The sequence below is a fragment of the Lissotriton vulgaris genome, chromosome 6 (assembly GCF_964263255.1).
Source record: "Lissotriton vulgaris chromosome 6, aLisVul1.2, whole genome shotgun sequence".
In the NCBI taxonomy this organism is placed as follows: domain Eukaryota; kingdom Metazoa; phylum Chordata; class Amphibia; order Caudata; family Salamandridae; genus Lissotriton; species Lissotriton vulgaris.
Window position 1 is genome coordinate 1,158,057,795 of NC_141694.1, and position 20,468 is coordinate 1,158,078,262.

The window sequence follows — 20,468 nt, forward strand, 5'->3', positions numbered from 1 at the left end:
GTGAGGTTGTGATGGCAAGTCCCCTCAGGACATGATTCATTTTTTAATTGTTTTGCAGTAACTATAAGGTGCAGAGAAAAACCTTTTTAATCCCTATTTTAAAAAAAGCTAATTTCAGTCAAGTGTGTCCAGCTTTTATCTTTTTAGCAATGCTCTCAGGGTCCATGCTATGGAACGATCTTAGCTTTTTGAAGGCTGCAGTTAGGTTTAGATCTAGCTGTGACTACGTTTTATGAATAGAATAGGATTTAATGTGTAACCACTTTGACTTTTATATAACTTGTTTAATATGTATTTTTATGTTCACTTTCGGAATATATTTTAATAATGATTGGTACCTGACAATTGATGATATTTATGGATGGGAATCTCCTGTAATGTTGTATCCTTGACTTTTATGTTTTTTATTAAAAAAGCGAAATAAAGTATTTTTGATTGATTGATTGAGTCGTGTTTTCTTCATGCATCTGATATGCCAAGTGGATGCCTACACACCACACACTGTATGGGTCAAATGCACGAACAAACCACTAAACTGTGGACTGAGATCATGAATAATTTCTTTGACTATAGTCCACACAGTGCACAGCTGCAGCAATGTATTCTGGGAATGACACACCTGCATTCAAAGGCTGCAGGTTGTGTTGACTGAATCGGATTTGCAAAGGAAGCATTGCACACCTTTGTGATGTATCAGATTTCATGGAAAAAAGGATAAACCAAGGGACCTGTTGGGGGAGTGGGGCACTCTTGAACGGATGGGAGACTGCATATTCAGGACACTTTCATGATTTCTCTCTATGCTCCAATAGTCACATTCCAGCATTTTCTTAAGCCACACTATGCACATTTTGCAGTTTTTATTGTACCCTTTCAATCAATCAATCAATCAATCAATCAATCATGGGCATTTGTATAGCGCGCTACTCACCCGGAAGGGTATCAAGGCGCTGGGGGGGAGGGGTCCGTTACTGCTCGAAGAGCCAGGTCTTGAGGAGCTTCCTGAAGGAGAGGTGATCCTGGGTCAGCCGGAGGTGGATCGGGAGGGAGTTCCATGTCTTGGCTGCCAGGTAGGAGAAGGATCTTCCCCCGGCTATGGCTTTGCGGATGCGTTGTACGGCGGCGAGGGCGAGGCTGGTCGATCGTAGCTGGCGGGTGGGTGCGTAGAAGGTCAGGCGGTTGTTGAGGTACTTGGGGCCCAGGTCGTGGAGGGCCTAGTGTGCGTGGGTGAGGAGCCTGAACGTGATTCTCTTGCTGATGGGAAGCCAGTGCTGGTCTCTCAGATGGCCGGAGATGTGGCTGTGTCGGGGGATGTCCAGGACGAGTCGTGCGGAGGCGTTCTGGATGCGCTGGAGTCTTTTCTGAAGTTTGGCTGTGGTGAGGGTGTTCCCGTAGTCCAGTTGGCTGGTGACGAGTGCCTGGGTGACCGTCTTCCTGGTTTCGGTGGGGATCCATTGGAAGATCTTACGGAGCATGCGCAGGGTGTTGAAGCATGATGACGAGACAGCGTTGACTTGTCTGGTCATCGAGAGGGAGGAGTCCTGGATGAAGCCCAGGTTGCGTGCATGGTCCGTTGGTTTGGGGGTGGTGCCCAGGGCAGGGGGCCACCAGGAGTCGTCCCAGGCGGAGGGCGATGATCCCAGGATGAGCACTTCCGTCTTGTCTGAGTTCAGTTTCATGCGGCTGTTCTTCATCCATTCGGCGACGCCTTTCATCCCTTCGTGTTGGCTGGTTCTGGCGTGGCGGGGTCGTTGGTAAGGGAGAGGATTAGCTGGGTGTCGTCGGCGTAGGAGATGATGTTGAGGTTGTGTTTGCGTGCGATGGCTGCGAGAGGGCTCATGTAGACGTTGAAGAGGGTTGGGCTGAGTGATGACCCTTGTGGTACGCTGCAGATGACTTCGGTGGCCTCGGATCTGAAAGGGGGGGGCGGACTCTCTGGGTTTTTCGGCGAGGAACTAGATGATCCACTCCAGTGCTTTCTCTCGGATTCCGATGTTGCTGAGGTGCTGTACTAGGGTGCGGTGGCAGATAGTGTTGAATGCTGCAGAGAGGTCCAGGAGGATGAGGGCCGCTGTTTCCCCGTTGTCGAGCAGGGATCTGATGTCGTCAGTGGCTGCGATGAGGGCAGTCTCGGTGCTGTGGTTGGCTCGGAAACCGGACTGCAAAGGGTCGAGGGATTCGTTCGTCTCGAGGAAGGTGGCAAGCTGTCTGTTTACGGTCTTTTCGATGACTTTGGCAGGAAAAGGGAGGAGCGAGATGGGGCGGTAGTTTTTGAGGTCGGTGGGGTCCGCTGTTGGTTTCTTCAGGAGGGCGCTGAGCTCGGCGTGCTTCCAGGTCTCCAGGAAGGTGGCGGTGTTGAAGGAGGTGTTGATGATGTCCCGGAGTTGGGGTGTGATGATGGAGTCGGCCTTGTTGAAGACGTGGTGGGGGCAGGGGTCGGTTGGTGATCCGGAGTGGATGGTGTTAATCGTGCGGGTGGTGTCTTCGGTGCTGATCGGGGTCCAGGCGCAAGGGGTGGTGGTGGGGGCGTTGGTTTGGTGGTTTGGTGCGTGGTTGGTGCGTCGAAGCTGTTGTGTATATCGGCGATCTTGCGGTGGAAGAACGAGGCGAGTGAGTCGCAGAGGTCTTGCGAGGGAGTGATGTTGTTGTTTCGGGCGCTGGGGTTGGAGAGCTCTTTGACGATGCTGAAGAGTTGCTTGCTGTTGTGGGCGTTGTTGTCCAGTCGTTCTTTGAATGCTGTCTTCTTGGTGGTGCGGATCAGCTGGTGGTGTTTGCGGGTGGCGTGCTTTGAGGGCCGTCATGTTGTCCGTGGTCTGGTCGTGGCGCCAGGCATTCTCGAGGGTGCGGCAGTTCTTCTTGGAGGCCTTGAGTTCGTCGGTGAACCAGGGCCCTTTCTTGCTGCCGGGTCTGCTGGGGGGGTCCTTCAGTGGTGCGAGGTCATCTGCGCAGTTGGTGAGCCACTGTGTGAGGTTGCTGGCTGCTTCGTTGGGGTCTGTTGTGCTAGCGAGAGGGTTCTGGCGGAGGGAGGTGGTGAGCTGTTCGGCGGTGATCTTGTTCCAGCTCCTGCGAGGTCCCTGTTGCGGGTGGTGGTGGGCCATGGTTTTTCTGAAGCTGAAGTGAATGCAGCTGTGGTCAGTCTAATGGAGTCCGGTGGAGTGGCTGAAGGAGATGTGCTTTCTGGAGGAGAAGACGGGGTCAAGCGTGTGGCCGGCGTAGTGGGTGGGGGTGTTCACCAGTTGCTTGAGTCCGAGGTTAGCGAGGTTATCCAGCAGGGTGGCGGTGTTGCGGTCTTTGTTGTACTCCAGGTGGAAGTTGAGGTCCCCTAGGAGGATGTAGTCAGCGGAGGGGAGGGCGTGCGGGCTGATGAAGTCGGCGATGTCTTCGCTTAATTGGGTGCGTGGACCCGGGGGTCTGTAGATAAGGGTGCCTCTGAGGGTGGCCTTGGGGTCGGTGTGTATCTGGAAGTGGAGGTGTTCGGCGGCGGTGAAGGTGTCGTCGGGGTTGGTCGTGATGCGGATGGTGTTCTTGTGTACGATGACGATGCCTCCTCCAGTCTGGTTAATGCGGTCCTTCCGGGTGATCTTGTATCCGTCCGGGATGGCTATGGCGATGTCAGGCGCTGAGGAGGCGTTCGTCCAGGTTTCTGTGAGGAAGGCGAAGTCAGGTGATGTTGTGTCGAGCAGGTTCCAGAGTTCGATGGCTTGTCTGTGGATGGAGTGGGTGTTGAGCAGGATGCACTTGAGGTGGTTGTTGTTGGTGCTTGGTTTGTCGGCTGCGGTGCAGGTCCAGAGGCAGGGGAATTTGCAGGCTTGGCAGGTGAAGGGTCCGTGGGTGCGTTTCGGGGTGGCTCGGTAGCAGGCGGGGTTTCGGCCGGCGTTGAGTGCGTGGAGGGTGGCGGCGTCGTAGGTCTGTCGTGTGGTATGTCGTCTTCAGGGGCCAGGGGTCCTGGCACTGGGCGCGGTCCAGGTGCGGATGGGCGCAGATGGGCTTGCCTTTGGCGCACCTTCAGCGCACAATCGGCGCGCCCGCTGCGCGTGAAAGCTGCGCGTACGCGCGGGTCCCATTTAAGGCGAAGTGGGAGGGAGGAGCAGCTGGGAGGCAGGAGCGGGGGGGGGCAATGGGGTTTGACAGAAATGAAAAAGGGTGGGGCCGCGAGGGAGCAGCGGCGGGAAGCGGGGAGCGGAGGGGGGATCAAACAAGGAGAAACTGTGACAGAATAACATGGCGCAACAATTCTACTTACAGAAAAAGAAGCACTAAACAGGAAATACAGGCACAGAGGGCAAAAAGCGGCAAAATACGGGCGAAAATCGCGAGCAGCAGCGAGGGGGCACCTGAGGCCAGGGATGGACCTGTGGCGCTGGGGGAGACCCACGCCTTCAGCTGGTAGGCCGTGCGGCGTGGGGGTGTCCTGGAACAGGTCACACTCGCCTACACCGCGCGGGGACCATTTAAGGCCAAATGGGAGGGAGGAGCAGCTGGGAGGCGGGAGCGGGGGGACAATGGGGTTTGACAGAAATGAAAAGGGGTGGGCCGCGAGGGAGCAGCGGCGGCAGGCGGGGAGCGGAGGGGGGGATCACACAAGGGGAAACCGTGACAGAATAACAAGGCGCAACAATTCTACTTACAGAAAAAGAAGCACTTAACAGGAAATACAGTCAAAATACAGGCACAGAGGGCAAAAAGAGGCAAAATATGGGCGAAAATCGCGAGCAGCAGCGAGGGGTCTCCTGAGGCCAGGGATGGACCTGTGGCGCTGGGGGAGAGCCACGCCTTCAGCTAGTGGGCCGTGCGCGTGGGGGTTTCCCTTTCCAGGGAGCGAGCATTCTAATATTTTGCCCCAGAAAATTAATTAAGACCTGTTATTACCACCAACAGGTTAATCATATCATAAAATTTGATATATCAATGTCATTTTTTTACTAATATGTTTAGTATTTTTTTTCCATAAAATTGAAAAAATGTGCTTTAGGTAATTGAAAAGGGAAGTTAAAGGTGGCTGTAGGTGTGGGTCATGAAAGCTGATATGAATACTGGAATTAGTGCAAAGTTCTAGGTATTGCTAAAGGTTGCCTCTGGAACCCACAAAAATCTACTAAAAGTCGGGGCTAAGTATGCTTCTGGAGTGGGAAACAGAAGCGAGCACCCGCATTTCTAATGGTGTTTTAGCTAATAGGTTTCTCAACAGAGATACGTATTTTTCACATGTAGAAACCCAGGGTTTTAGAAATATAGATAAACATTATAAACCCATTCTTGAAACTGGTTAGGGATAGGAGGGCTAGGGTAAAGGGAGGACAGATTACTTCTGGATGTCCACAAATGTTGCAGCTATGCAAGTGGGTAAAAGTGTCTCTGCCTGTGTTTTGAACTCTGTAAGAAATTGGCATTCTGGTTGAGAGAGTTGAAGACCCTTCTGAAGCAACACCCGCAATCCTTATCAAGGTGAACTACAAGCGTCACTAAATTAACCTGTGCTTAACTCTCCGGTAGCTTGTCACAAAAGCAGCCAAACTTAACTTAGAGGCAATGTGTAAAGTATTAAAGCAGCACACAAACAGGAATGGATTGTAAACATATACAAGAAAAAATACCACATCAATTTAGCAAAATAAAGTAAATGTAGGTAATTTTAGTGTAGTAAGTGACAATTGCGGTAATCTCGTTGCATTAGACAGAGGGAAAGTCACGAGTTCAGGCCTATCGTGATAGAGTGTGGGCAAGATACTGAGACCTTGTTAGTCGCAAGGTAAATGCAGGTAAGTGTAAAAGGTGAATATAATAGTTAATAGGGTTAGATAGACAATGTGGAGGTAAAAAGTTTAGTAATATACTACCATGATGACATAATGGTTGGCAATAAGCTGGATGCAACATAATTGTAGGTTGATACGACTGACCTCAATACAGAGACATATAACTGGAGCAGCTGGATTGATGCCATGTTTTCTGAATAGTTATGAAGAGATAAATTAACGTGCAAGGAATATACATGTAAATCAATTACAAAGTATATTGTTGTCCTGAACATCTGGCATGGATGCCGCCCTGTCGGATCCTACCACTACTCCAGTGCATAGGGCTAGTGATGTTTCCATAATGTGGTGGAAGGCAGCAGTTTTGCTGTCTAAACCCTGAAGCTTGTAATAGCAGCATGACATCAGTATCCAAAACTGGCTACCAAATGACTCAGTCTTCCAATTAACAAGACCAGATACATGTCAATAGCATGATTACGAATAAATAGCTCTGGTTAACAAAAGCAGAGTATGGACCGCAATCATACTCGCAGAGTTATAATTCTAATCATAGATAATCATATCGACCAGATACATGTCTATAGCATGATTACGAATAAGTTGCTCTGGGTAACAAAGGCAGAGTATGGACAGAAATCATACTCGCAGAGTTATAATTCTAATCATAGATAATCATATCAGTACCAGGAAAATTATCAGACTGCGTGAGTTGAAATTATAAAGCATTTCTGATATGGCATTGTGCTCTATTATATGACAACTTTGAAATCCTCACTGCATAATGTCAAACAACTGCTTTTTTTAAGATGGCTGCAGAGACATTTATGTTAGTGAAATATTTTGCAACGTAACATTATCAGAAGAAGTTTCTCACTATGGTAGCCTTACTCCATGCATTTTCTGGTCCACCACATGTATCTGTGATTGGCACATGATGATGGCCATCGCTAGGTGCAACTAATCTACCCAGTTCCCTGCCAGCTACATGCAGTAATTTATTGTTGTTTTTTTAATTTATTTGTACAGCACTGGCTTGTGACAAGCAAGGCACTTCACAGTGAAGAATTTATCCAAGTCAGAGGTTTATTTTCTGGACTTTTCATGCTGGGTCAGTAGGTATTGAACATCAATAAGATCAGGAAGTTCCCCTTTATGCTTCAATTGATAGGCTGCAGGGAACGATCTACTGATCACAGTAAAATTATCGCTTTATTTACAAGAGCACGATAACGTGTGTTTAATGGGATTAGCGCTGGCTTCAACACTGCATCGCCTTGCATCGCTAATAAGATTCAAGGGAGGCGTGTCCTGTGAAACAACATGGGATAATATCGCTAACCCAGCTTCTCTCTATTTACAAGTGTATCGCTAACAGGCATAGCGCTAACCAGGTATATTGCATGTTTGTTACGCCTGCTATTTTTCTTACTTAGCCATATCTAAATTGATAGGTGGATTGTCATGCTGAGTCCACGTCTCCCTATCTACAAGGTTTTCCCCAGCGCAGTTTTCTATCGCTGGAATTTCGGCGATTTTGACTCTTTCCGCCGCTTTTCCTGGATTTCTATCGCCTTGGCAATGCAAATTGGTAATAGTGCGCTAACTGGGCAATAAATCCGGCGATAGTCGGCGTTAAAATTTTACACGCTAAAAGCGGCCATCAATAAATATCACTGCTGCGTGATGATATGCCCCTTACTTCTTGGACCATAAACGCTGCACCCTTACACCACTGTCCCTCCAGTAAATAAACTGCAATATTTGAGCTAACGATGGAGCTTGCACTTTTCTCTTGCAATTGCTACTAAAGATACAGCATATAAATTGTGAAAAGACCACTACCTTCCACTACGCAGCTTGAGATACCTCCCAGAAAAAAGGACAACCTGCATCTTCGAGCACGTCACAACTAATCTGGTGAAGAAATGTAGCGTTGCTACGACTGACCTGCTGCTGCAAAAGCACTAAAAAGAAAAGCAGCCCATGATATAAGGCTATGGACTCTCCAGTGCAAAGGGGTAGAAGCGGAAACAAGCCTGAACCATGAATGGAGACCGAACATGAACAACTACCTGCGCCCCTTGTAAAACATCACCCATGTCCTGCTGCCACTGGGTTATAATGGCATGCTACTCACAACAGCGAAAGTATTAAAGGTAACAACCCTCCCTCAGTTTTAGGAAGGATTGATATTTGAAAAAACTCTCATTCGCCTTCCTGTAACCTGATCCAAAAAACACAAACTCACTTCTGTCAACACTTGAGGCACCACTGCAACCCTACTAACAAATTACCCTGCTACAGAAAGTAACTCCATTGCGGACGCTGAGACTACAGTGCCCCCAACACCCTAAAAGCTTGATGCATCTGGAGGTAACTTTCTCTGGGTACAGTCTGGAAGAAGACAACTTTATAGGCATTCCAGCCACCCTCAGGGACTGGTACAGACAGGTCTGTTGACACTGACCTAGTACAGTGCTTCCTTTGTGCTGGTGTTTACGTCTGCTTATTTCTTGATTTTTAACAGGCCCCCACACGCAATGATTAGGACCCGAGTGTTTAAATTGTTTATTAAATATTACAATTCAAATATCAAGAGCTCGGTCGGGCCGTTCTTATGGCTTAGGTCATGCAGATTAATTCAAATTGTGTTGGTGAGTGATGGCCAGTATGTAACACAGCACTGGGATCGAGAGCCCTGGCTTGGTGTTCAAGCTGCAGTGGACACCCAGGAAAAACCGTGGACTCTGAAACCATTCTTTTAAATTAAACACTGACCTACTGCAAACTGAAACAAGTCCGTTTCCGCATCGCAAAGGTCAGCAGCAAGAGGGCATGATGAAAAGAAGTCCCCACATCTACAAGATAACACCTGGAGCAAACAGCAAGCCTCTTTTTACATCTTGCAATATTAGAGCAGCATTCAAGAGGCAGCTGCGCCTCAGATTGTCCAATAGCAGGAGCAAGGGGACACACACGGAACTGCCCTGTTATCCTCGTACTGGAATAGAGGGAGCCGGACAGAATCAGAAACAAACTTCCTGGAACATGTCAGCAGCAATCTAGAGGACGACTCATGCTTACTGTGCTGCCCCCTCCTGACCGCGAAACACTCAGCTCCGGGCCTCAAGAGAGACTCTTGGACAACAAATGGCTGCTGAAAAGCTCTTCTCATGAAATATCTGTGTAGCACACTGGTGAGCACCAGCGGCTCTGCTGACCAAAACTCCAGACCCAGCACTGCTGCTAACCCCTTCTGCAAGCCAGACCAGAAATGTTCCCTCCATCATTGCAAGCAGCAGGCACAGTAACAAACTCTACCTCTGGGGTTGCATCAGCTGCACAACGGAGATCCAGCAGCTTATGCAATTCCACCACTGGTACACTGGCGGTGTCAGCGGCTCTAAGTAAACCCCTGTAGTGCGAGGCAGCGCAACTTTTTACTATGAAATGTCCTTGCTGGCTTACCTAAATGTGTCACAAACAAGCGCGTTTTAAATTATCTTATGGGGTTAAAGGCACCTGCTGCAGAGATGTATGCGTGGCCAGCAATTTTCAGAGGGTAATGATAAAGGCAAGTTTATGTTGTTGGCTAAAGTACTTGCAGGAGTGATCTGTGTTTTGTTCTAGTCATAGAGTTTACTCATCATAAAGTAGCTCAGAGGGTTAATGACCGGTTACTCACCGGTAATATTCATTACTCCGAGTCGTAGCCCTCCCCGTCCCAGTCCTTACTAATGAGCATAGCTCCTCCCACCAGAAACTCCCAAGCAACTAAAAACCCATCCCTTCCCTCCAGGCCACACCCACACCCGAAGGCATATAACCATGTGACCCGCCCATCCACATCCTGTACTACCAAGCACAAGAAGCCGAACAGGGAGGGAGGGATGGGAACCAGGACTGGGACGGGGAGGGCTACGACTCGGAGTAATGAATATTACCGGTGAGTAACCGGTCATTACCTCCTCGTCAGCCCTCCCCGTCCCAGTCCTTACTAATGAGCAGATACCAAAGCAAGAATCGGCTTCACATAGCAGAAAAACAGACTCAAGCCGCACAAGCAGAAAGTCACACAACCCGAGCAGAACGCAAGCCAGCGTTCCCAAACCCAGGAGACACAGTTCCACATAACACTCAACGACTACAGGACATAATAGCACGAGGAGAACACCCAGCAGCATCCACACAGAACACGGCCAGGGAGCCCCAACCCGGAAGCAAGCCCAACGAGCAGCTACCCCAGAGGCGAGGAACTTCGAACCGACCCAGGCGACAACACACCACAAGCCCAACAGCAGGCCGCACAGCCAACACCGCCACTGACGGAGAGCAGCCACAGAAGGCCCCAGAACACGACCAGCCAGCCTAAAGGCAACAAAAAGGGAACACCACCCCATAAAAAAAGGCACAGCAGGAAGGAGGCACACCGCCAGAGCCCGCACAACCACCAAACAGAGCAGCAGCACCCAAACCCCAGTAAGAGGTACAGGACAGAAAACAGGCAGAACCAGAAACTCCAACAAGGAGCAAAGGAACGAAAGAACGGCGCCAGGAGGAAACAACCCCCCAACCATCTGGACGCCAAGGGGCGCACCAGCCCAACGCCCGAACCCGGAAAGGCCAACCAACCGCCCACAGAGCTCGCAGGGAGGATACAGGCCGACCCAAGTCGAAGCCAAACACCCAAAAACCCAAGACAAGCCCCGGAATCCAATGCAGACACACCCTGTGTCGGACAGCAATCCAGGAAAGAAAACCCCATGACAGGCACAGGACAGGAGAGGCGAAGGGCTCCTGAACCGAGAAAAAACTCAGCCAGAACACCCCAAAGCCAGGAGGTCCAGACACACCACAGCCAACCTGCAAGTGGACCAGACACCCCGAGACATAGGGGAAACAACAAGGGACCACCGGCAAACACCAGCAAGGCCCCACCGTCAGCCAAAACAGAGGGAGCCAAGGCCACCCAGACCAAACCGGGGCCACCAGGACAAACGAGGCCCGACCCAGTCCAACCCGCAGCAGGACCCACGGAACCAGCGCAAACGGGGGAAAAGCACACAGCAGACCTCCGTACAACAGAAGGACAGGGCAACTACCCCGCAGACAGAGCCTGACCAAACCAGAGAACAACCTCAACCCAAGGCACTCCCCGGAGAAGCAAAACAGGCCCAACCACGAGACACCGAACCTGGACAGCAAGAGGCATAACTCGGACAGGGAGGGAAACACCCCACGCAGGAGAGCCGCCCCGGGAAGAAAAACCCCCCGGGAGACGAAAAGTCCAAGGGGCCACAAGGAAGAAAATTGCCCCCCCCTCCCGGCCGAACAGCCGAACCGTCAAGTGAAGCCATCCCAGCACAACAAAGGCGGACGACCAAACACACCACCAGCACACAGTCCGACTAGACCCCCCCAAACCTCAGGGGAACCAAGGCAGAAAGAGGCCAGGCCAACCGAACCGACCAAGGGACAGACTGAAAGCACAGGCAATAAGGATTCAACCCCAGACCAGAGCGAGCCAGCGCCACCAGAGGCACAAGAGCAGCAACAGCACCCCGGGCCACATGAAAGCACCCCACGAACGCAACAGTACCCGGCATACCCAGGCGACCTCCCAACCAGGCACCAACCAGGCCAGAAACAGCAGAACCCCAGATCCATCAAACAAGATCAGGTGCACCCAGGCAAGCAAGGCCAAAGGCACAACACCCCCATGGGACACCAAGAAAGCAGAGGCAGGAAAGAACCCACCGTCCAGCGGGAGCCTGCGACAGCAGAGGCACAAAACACTCCACAGAGCCCCAGAGCCCAGGGCAGAGAACCAACGTCACTCAGGACCCAATGGATAGCCCCGCAAGAGGCCCAGTGCAAGACACGCCAGGGGGAACAAGAGCCACCGGGCCCAAGGACAAACCACACAGCAGCAGGAAACAGCCGCCGAACATGGAGCCGCTGGGGAGTAGAGGAAGACCGAGCCCCCAACCACCACCGTAGACTGCGGGGCACCGTCAGGAAAACCCCACCAACCTAGGAGCCGAAACCACCCCACGCACAGCAGCACATTCCAAACCGACGCAGGAGGCAGCAAACACCCAGTGAAAGAGCCCAAACCGGAAGGAAAGAAGAGGAAGAATCAACCCACCGAACAAGGCAGGGAACACCCGGAACCCCCTAGTAGGCAAAGAAGCCGCGGGAACCGGCCTAAGAAGAATGTGTCCCGGAGAACCAGAAGGATCGACGAGGGAGACACAAGCGTGCAGCCGCCAGAACCAGCACCGGACAGCAGACCCCAGAAGGGCCCCGGAACCGAAACAGGTGCGAGTACACCCCCGACCCTGCCGAAACACAAGCACACACAACACCGCCCCCACAGAAAGGAGACCCGAGCCCTGCGCAAAGAGCCTGCCACAGTGCCTGAGAAATGGGAAAAAGGGGCAGCACAGAACACAGCCAGAAGCCCAGCCCAACAAGGAGGGACAAGAAGAAGAGGAAGCACCCCGTAGACCCTGGGACAAGAGGAAGGAAGGGACACCCCGGCCCCATTCCATACCCCCAAAGGGCAGGGCCACCAAATCAGAATGAAACGCCGCCCAAAAGCAGGCGCACAACCCCACGGATCCCAAAATAGTAAAGAGCCCGCGAAGGGAAGCACCATCAAGGGAGTCCCCCAAGCAGTACCGTCCTCCAAGGCAAAACCCAGCGAGCAGACACAGAGGACCCAGCCACCGACGCCAACGCCCCAAGGGTTTCAAAGGAAAAAGTCTGCCCAGAAATGCCACTGCAGTCCCAACCCGGAAAAAGAGGCAGAGGGACCCACAACCAGCAAACCAGCACAGAAAATACGGACAGACACACAAAGTGACCGACCCAAAAGCCAGGGCAAAACGCAGCCCGGACCGCAAAACCAGAGGAAGTACAAGCCAGCCTCAAGGTCCCCCATCCCGCAAGACCACAGGAGAAAAAGGAACCGCAACCACGGACACCACCAGGCACCGAGACGCCACACCAGCCACTGGGAACCACCCGCTCCACAGCCAGGAAACCCCAGGAAACCACCGCAAAGGAAACCTCATTGCCAGAAACCGGGGAAAGGCATGACTGACAACCTCCCCCCACACCCCTTTAGCAGGATCCGAACCCATGACTAGTGAGATCCACCATCACCACAGGCACAAGACATACCACCGAGCCACAGCTCCAGGCTAGAGATCCAGGAAAAGGGAGGCCCATAAGCCCCAACAACAGGCGAATGGAGAAACGTCTACCGACCAACCATCCACCAAGGGCCACGGAACCCAAAAAGCGTCCCGAGCATGGAGCAGAACACCACGAAGGCACGTCCAGACCATGCCCTATGGAAGGAGCAGAGGAAGACCCAGCGACCACCACCTCCCCGGTACAGCGAAGCCCAAGGGGAACAGAACAGAGAAATCAGAGCCCAGATCAAGCAATGCAAGATCCACAAGGGCTAATCAGGGAATGCCACACCCCAACAGGACAGTAGGCCAGCCCAAAGTAGTAATGGATATCCACACAGAAGTTGGGCTCCAAGTAGATATAATATCCAGAAGAACAGCTGGACAACCACAGATGAAAGATGTCTTACTTCCCAGTAAGATCACCCAGCAGCAGATACAGGAATCAAGAATATACATTCCAAGTGACCTGTATCAACACCAAATGACATAGGCAAATTCCAAATGACATGAAAACATGGAATACCACACCAAACATGACAGAAAGAGGGAGTCCCGGACTCCCCCAAACCCCATGGTCCCACCAAAGCAGGGACACAAACGTACATGAAACAGGTATCCAAGGGGGAATAAAAAAAGCCGCCAAGCAGACCGTCACACACCGACCTGAAAGGAGGCCCGACCGCCATGCCACCGGGGTGCAGAGAAGCCAGCCGTGCACAACAAACCACCCCTCCCACCCCGGGCGAACCCGCTAAGGCAGAGAATCAACCCGGAAGAGGGGAGGCCCCAACAGGAAGACAAGACGCGCCACCACCACGGGTCACAGCCATAAACACAAGCAATGCCCCAAATTAGGGGGCAGAGAGCGACCCACGGCAGGGAAAAGAGGCCAGGGGAGAAACCAAGGACATGCAACCACAGCCCCAGAGTCCCGACCCCCCAAAGCACCGGCCCCAGGCATGTGTCACGAGGCGCAGCCCAACACCATCAGAACACCAGGGCGCCCCTAAAAACGTAAACACAAATGAAACGAACATAGAAAGAACAGGCAGCCCTAAAATAGGACACAAAAGAGAGAGTAGATACTACCCATCAAAGGAACCTGCCCTTTAACAGACACGGGAACCGAAAGGAGGCCAGAGCCTAAAACGTATTGGCGCGCTCTTCACGAGCACCAGCCATAACACATAAAAACTCCAGATCACGTTTGGTAGGAGGGGGAGGAAAAGCGAAAAGCTCAGAACCATACGAGGTTGAAGCAACGCCAATACCCGAACCCAGGTAACCGAGTTCAAAGCCGGAAGCATTGCAGGGCACACCACATCCGTACCCCCCAACTCCCGGACAATCCAAATGGCAGCAAACAGTGGGAAACACGGGCCCGATCCGAGCACCCAGCCTCCAAACACACCACCAAGTAGGAGCCAAACCGCCACGCCACAGGCGAGCAGAGAGGCCAGCCGCGCCCAACACACCTCCCCTCCCACCCCGGGTGTATCCGCTATGGCAGGGAACATACCCGGAAGAGGGGAGGCCGCAGCAGGGAGACACCACCCCACACCAGGTAGTCAAGGCCCCCCAACCCCACGATCCCGCTAAAGCAGGGACTCGAAAGTACATGAAAAAATAAAAACAGGTACATCAGGGGAACAAACGGCCGCCCAGCAGGCCGTTTCACACTCACCCGAAAGGAGGCACCGGTCCAGCACCTCCCCACAATGAAGTTGCCAGGAAATGAATTCCGCAGAAAAAAACAAACAGGATGTGGATGGGCGGGTCACATGGTTATATGCCTTCGGGTGTGGGTGTGGCCTGGAGGTAAGGTATGGGTTTTTAGTTGCTTGGGAGTTTCTGGTGGGAGGAGCTATGCTCATTAGTAAGGACTGGGACGGGGAGGGATGACGAGGAGGTAATGTCCCTGCTGCAAAGCAAAACATGTAACACGCAGATCGCAATTTTGTATTTTACATAGCTTGTTCAGTGGGTTTCTGCCTTTGTCACAAAGAAAATTTTCTTACATTCCATCTAATATAGCAACGTGAGCTATGATCCGGCATCAAATAGCTGCATGCAAACTGCAAGGCATGAGTTTGGAACAGTACTGTTTTTCTCTCAATCTTTCGTTATTCCATAGTTGTAAAAAAGAGTTAATTTGGGTTGCAATTCATTCTTATTAGTATCAACAACCCCAGCCACTGTGCTACATTTTATATTCAGAGTTTTTGTTTCTCAAGACCAGGCACTCTTAACATGTAGTGCTTACCAGTATGAATGTCATTTGATTCCTGCACCATGTAGCCCTCATTATCCTATGTAACATTTTCTATACATTTATTTACACACATATAATTCATTGTGTGTGTGTGATGTAAAGTGCTCTGACCTACTACGTTGTAATGAATAGCATGAATTAAATACATTTGATAAAGGGGCTAAGGAGAGATAAAGGGCATCATAGGAGGGTGGTAGTGAGGCAATCAGTGGAGAATGTGGTTATTCCAGTGAGCCTAACAAAGATTCTCTCAATAGGTGCCACCAATGCTAAATGATCTCTGGACAGAGGAATGAACCATCACCTCCAGCCATATAAATACATCTCATTGGTCATCATGCCTAAGGTGGGTGAGAAATAAAGCATTATAATCTGAGAAAAAAAGCAACAGAGGTCGTCCCATGTTAACGTTAGAAAGTATTCATTCACACGACAGGGTTCATACCCTACCTCCAAATGTTCTAACACCACATACACCTCTATTGACTGGGATGTTGAAGAGGCATGGGTGACTTGAATATTTTTTTGAAACATTTTTATTTTCTTCAACAGATCCCTGAAGTGGAATACTACATTCAATACATTATTTAACAACGCCACCCCACCCCCAACTTCAAGGTCTCTCGTGTTTGTTTTCAAAAGATGAGATATGTGCTGGTCCCCCATCCTCTTCCCAGCCCACCCCCTGTTATTTAACTGGTGACTTCTCTGTAGTTTAGCCATATATCCCTGGCCTTATTTATGAGGCCTTGCGTCAGTTTTGCGCTTCCGATGCGTCACTTTTTGTGACGCATCGGCGGCATAAAACATGCCTCCTGTTGCGCACTATTTACAAAGTGACGCATCTAAGCAGATGCGTCACTTTGTAAACACCTGTGCTACAATATACCTGCGTCAGGTATAATGTATGCAGGGGGGGCGTTCCCCCGCAAAAAGCCTCGTAGAAGTGACGCAGTGAAATCTATGCTCACAGCAGGCGTAAGACTGAGGCAGGCCCTTTCACATGGGGCTTGCCCCATGTGAAAGGACGCTTTGCTTGAGTTGCGTCACTTTTGTGACACATTCCAGCAATGCGTCACTTTTACACTCACAGATACGTCAGAAATACTGACGTATCTGTAACTCCTTTACATGATGCGTCATACATTAAATATGACGCATCAGGTATGTCGCAAGGAGTGCGCACTGAGAAGTGACGCATCGCTGCTTTCACGCATGATGCGTCATTTCTCATAAATGAGGCCCCCATATTTTATTAAACTTCTTCGGGCACCCACTTGCTTTGCAGATAGTCTCATCTGGTGGCAGGGCACAAGTCCATATTTCTGACTTAGCCTGTCACTTTTGGTGGATTCGGGGCACCCCAAAGATGATTATGCCTCTTTAATGGACTACGCACCAGCAACATTGCACCACAATTGCATGTATTTGGGTAATTTCTGTCCTCCTCGGACGCCGCCGGCCACCAAAGCTGATCTAAAGCTTATTTCCTCCCACAGGTCTCCACCTTTGCCGTTCATATCTCGGAGCAGAAGGTTTGGATATGCACACAACCCGCCACCATATATAGCAGGGCTCCTGGCCGGCCACAGCCTCTCAGAAATAGGCTCGTGTTTATTTGACCCATATACTACAGTGGAGTTCTGGTGTAGGATGCAATGACATAAATTTGGATAACGTTTCACAACTGAGCTTTCTCCACCTACCTTAAAGGACAAGCACCTTATTTTTAAAGTTGCAGTATTGCGAGTTTATTGGATTGCCGAAATGGCTACATGAGAGTGCTCTTGTGATCATAGTTTTAAAGACGTGTGGTATATTAAATGTCCAAAGCATGGATAAGGGCATTGAAATTAGGGCAGGCAAAAAGAAGAGAGTCTACTGGGTTACAACATATCATTCCAAAAGTGAAGCGTCTTGAAAGAAATTGCAGGCAGAAACGTATACACGTAGGGAATGGAGACAGATTATCAAGTGTGGGGTAAAGTATCTTGGGGTAAGAAGCGAGACAGGTTTGGTAAAGAATAAATAATAAGGAAGAGAATGATAATTTCTTTCTTTTTTTAAGTGTGTGTGGATTGACTACAGTAGTCTTGGTTAGTCTGGAGGTAGTTTGCAGTAGTCTGCACTAGTGACATAATTATCGCGTGGAACCCAGATTACAGTTAGGGCACCAGAGGCAAGACAACGCACACTGCAGCAAAAATGATTCTTAAAAATGTTGATTTTGTTTCTCTGGGTGAAGTGGAAGGTTGAGGCAGAAAGGGGTATTTGTTGGAAGTTCTAATGTCTTTGGCTAGGGTTAAGTGAGTGGATTGATTAGCATGGGTGAGTTGATGGAGTGAATGACATGAGTTCATTTTGTTTTTTTTTAAATATTTGTATTGCTATGATTTAAATGATGATAGGAGAGCAATTTTTCATCATGGGGATGGCCTATTGGGGGTGGGGGGGAGGGGACAAATATAGGAACCGCGGGGGAGTTGTTGGAAAACATGAAAATGCACGTAATGGGTTGCATGGAGATTGTGGTTCGGGATTGTGTGTAAATGGGAAGATAAGGCTGATGGTGGGAAGATCGGCGGTCTATTTAAAGAAGCGTGTCTTAATAGAACTGGTGAAAGCAGAAATTAATGATGATTAAAGTCAAACATATGTGGGTGTCATCGTCCCTGTGTTTCTGAAGGTCCAAATACACAATAAATAGTTAAAATTAAAGTTTCTCTCCTCCACACCTATAAAACAAAATAAACAGTGTTGTTTGGAGAAGAGAAGATGGAGTATCATTGCTACCTGTTCAGATCCAGACTGCATGATGGAACTTCATTGTGACCAGAAAACTTTGAATTATTAAAAGACCAGCCAATGATGTAATCAAGTATCAGACAATTGTACCCAATTCACAATGTCCTTGGTGGAAAAAGCTGTAATGTGCTTTTGAAGTTTTCCTCCTTTTTGAGATTTTTCTCCTTCTTAATGTTTTAGGAAATGAAGTTTCCCCTCCCGTTGCACACATAACTGCAATGTTTCCCAACCACAAGGGCCAATGAACAGTGGAAAATCCGCACATTTGAAACAGTGTCAAAGGGTTACAAAGGGCAGCGTCTGAGACAAATTATGGTGAAGGAGACGGGGTCACAGTTCACTCTCAGTCAAATGTGACCTTGGTTGAGAGGGAGTGATGCTTGGAGACTTGAGTGCATACTTGACCTAAATGTATCATAGCACTTTACATGAGCACCGGTTGCGTTTTAGGCGAACACATTAATTTTGTTAGGCAAGGGAGATTAAGTGATTTGCCCAGAATCACAGGATGTTGAGTGTCCCTGCCGAGACTCGAACCTGATTCCCCAGCTTGGAAGAAAATCTCAACAGCTGACTCCAATAATGAAGTGTTTTGTTTTTCTGTTTCCACAAGGTCAAGAGGCAAATGTGGACAATGAGGTTCAACATCACCTACACCTTAGTACTACTTGGACAAATTAGACTGATATTACTTTTCTATATTATGTTAATTTAATGCTCCAAATCCAGGCACACAGACTGACATATATTCTGGTAGGCTTGATTATACTTGTAAAAATACTATATGTCTAATAATCCATTGCTTAATTTTTAGAAAGTGGATTTTGGTTCAGAACTGACACAAACTTGTGTTCAGGTTTTTCCCTAATGTATTCATTTACAAAATTATTAATATGTTTGTTATGATGAAGCTAACTTTCAACAGTGTTAGGCATTTATCCGCTGAACAGTTTTCATCACTTACCTCTTTGGAGAGTCGAGTGAAGAGGTCTCCTCCTCGTAAAAAGTCTAATATTAGATAAAGTTTTCCTTCAGTTTGAAATGCTGTATTAAAAAAGAGAACATGTCATGATTATATAAACCATTTTATTAAACCACTTCATGTTACAACCCCACAGCATCATGCAATTCTAATTTACACCCACCTTACCTTCCTTCAAACCACACCTACAGCCTAGATCATCTATATATTATATATATAATTCCTCTCATCACCACATCCACCCACCACGTCACCTCCACCATCTGAACTTTATGAACAAAATGCACCCTGCACCTCCTTTACGCTACACCAACTGTACCAGCGGAACCCACACTATCACCTACTCCACCAGCTTGCAGCTAAATACCCAACTAAGCCTTACATTGATTTGATTTGATTTGATTTGATTTTATGTTTTCTTAAGCGCGCAGGTACCCTGGGGCATCCCGGCGCTGAAAAAGACTACGGAACTGAGGGAAGGACGGGTCAGGAGGTGAACTCAGGGGAACAGTAGAGTTTTTAGGTGTTTCCTAAACCTGAGGTAGTTGTGTTCTTGCCTCAGGGAAAGGGGGAGGGCGTTCCACAGTCTAGGAGCATTATAGGAGAACAGGCGACCGCCTGATCTGGCCTTCCTGATTCTGGGGACATTGGCGAGGGAAAGAGAGTTGGACCTCAGATGGCGACTCGACTGTTGATGAGTCACCAGTGTCCTGAGTATGGGTGGGCCCTCATTGTGCAGAATTCTGTGGGTGATGCACAGGGTCTTAAAATTGACCCTCTCCTTCACTGGCAGCCAGTGCAGACTTCTGAGAGCTGGTTTAGCTGAGTTCCTCGTTGAAGTTCCTGTGAGGATTCTCGCCGCTGCGTTCTGAGCGCATTGAAGTCTATGGGTCAAATCACCCAAAATCACCTTAACCAACATCTCAACCTACAATCTATGCCACCACCTACAAACCTACACCACAAAGAGCAGCCATTTAACACTTTCCTTAATCCCTGGTAACCCAAGTATATAACTCCTGGATTTGTGTTGTAATAATGAAGCACACTCATTGTAGTTAACAGAAACATTTATTGCCAGCGCTTAGATAGGTGCGTGTCAGCAGCATCACTTCCATTCTTTCAGAATCCACCTAGCTTTCATCCCTTAAAATGCACCCCTTCCTTCCACTAAACGTTAATTATCACTATATCCTTCTCCACTTTAAACCTTTTCAAACTTTCCACTTGTAATCATTATAAACATGTGGCATTGTAATTCCCTAGCGAGGGATGCAGGCACAACCTGTACGCCTGAATCTTCGAACGTACTTTCAATTCATTCTATCAACATTTTGATATAACACAGCACTCAAACCACACCCATTGGCATCTACAGAGAGCCCTATTCTTTTGTATCAAAGCCTCTCAAGATGGATACCATAACAATATCTTGCCTCACCAAG

At 49.2% G+C, this 20,468-nt stretch overlaps 1 protein-coding gene across 1 annotated transcript in view; it reads right to left on the reverse strand.

Annotated features, from left to right (window-relative positions):
- LOC147708562 (ribosomal protein S6 kinase alpha-2) overlaps positions 1-20,468 on the reverse strand; it is a 1,617,317-nt gene that overhangs the window by 887,304 nt on the left and 709,545 nt on the right. Inside the window, exon 5 of the mRNA XM_086927240.1 lies at positions 19,006-19,085. Coding sequence (XP_086783366.1) covers positions 19,006-19,085 — 80 coding nt within the window. The remainder of the gene's footprint in view (positions 1-19,005; positions 19,086-20,468) is intronic.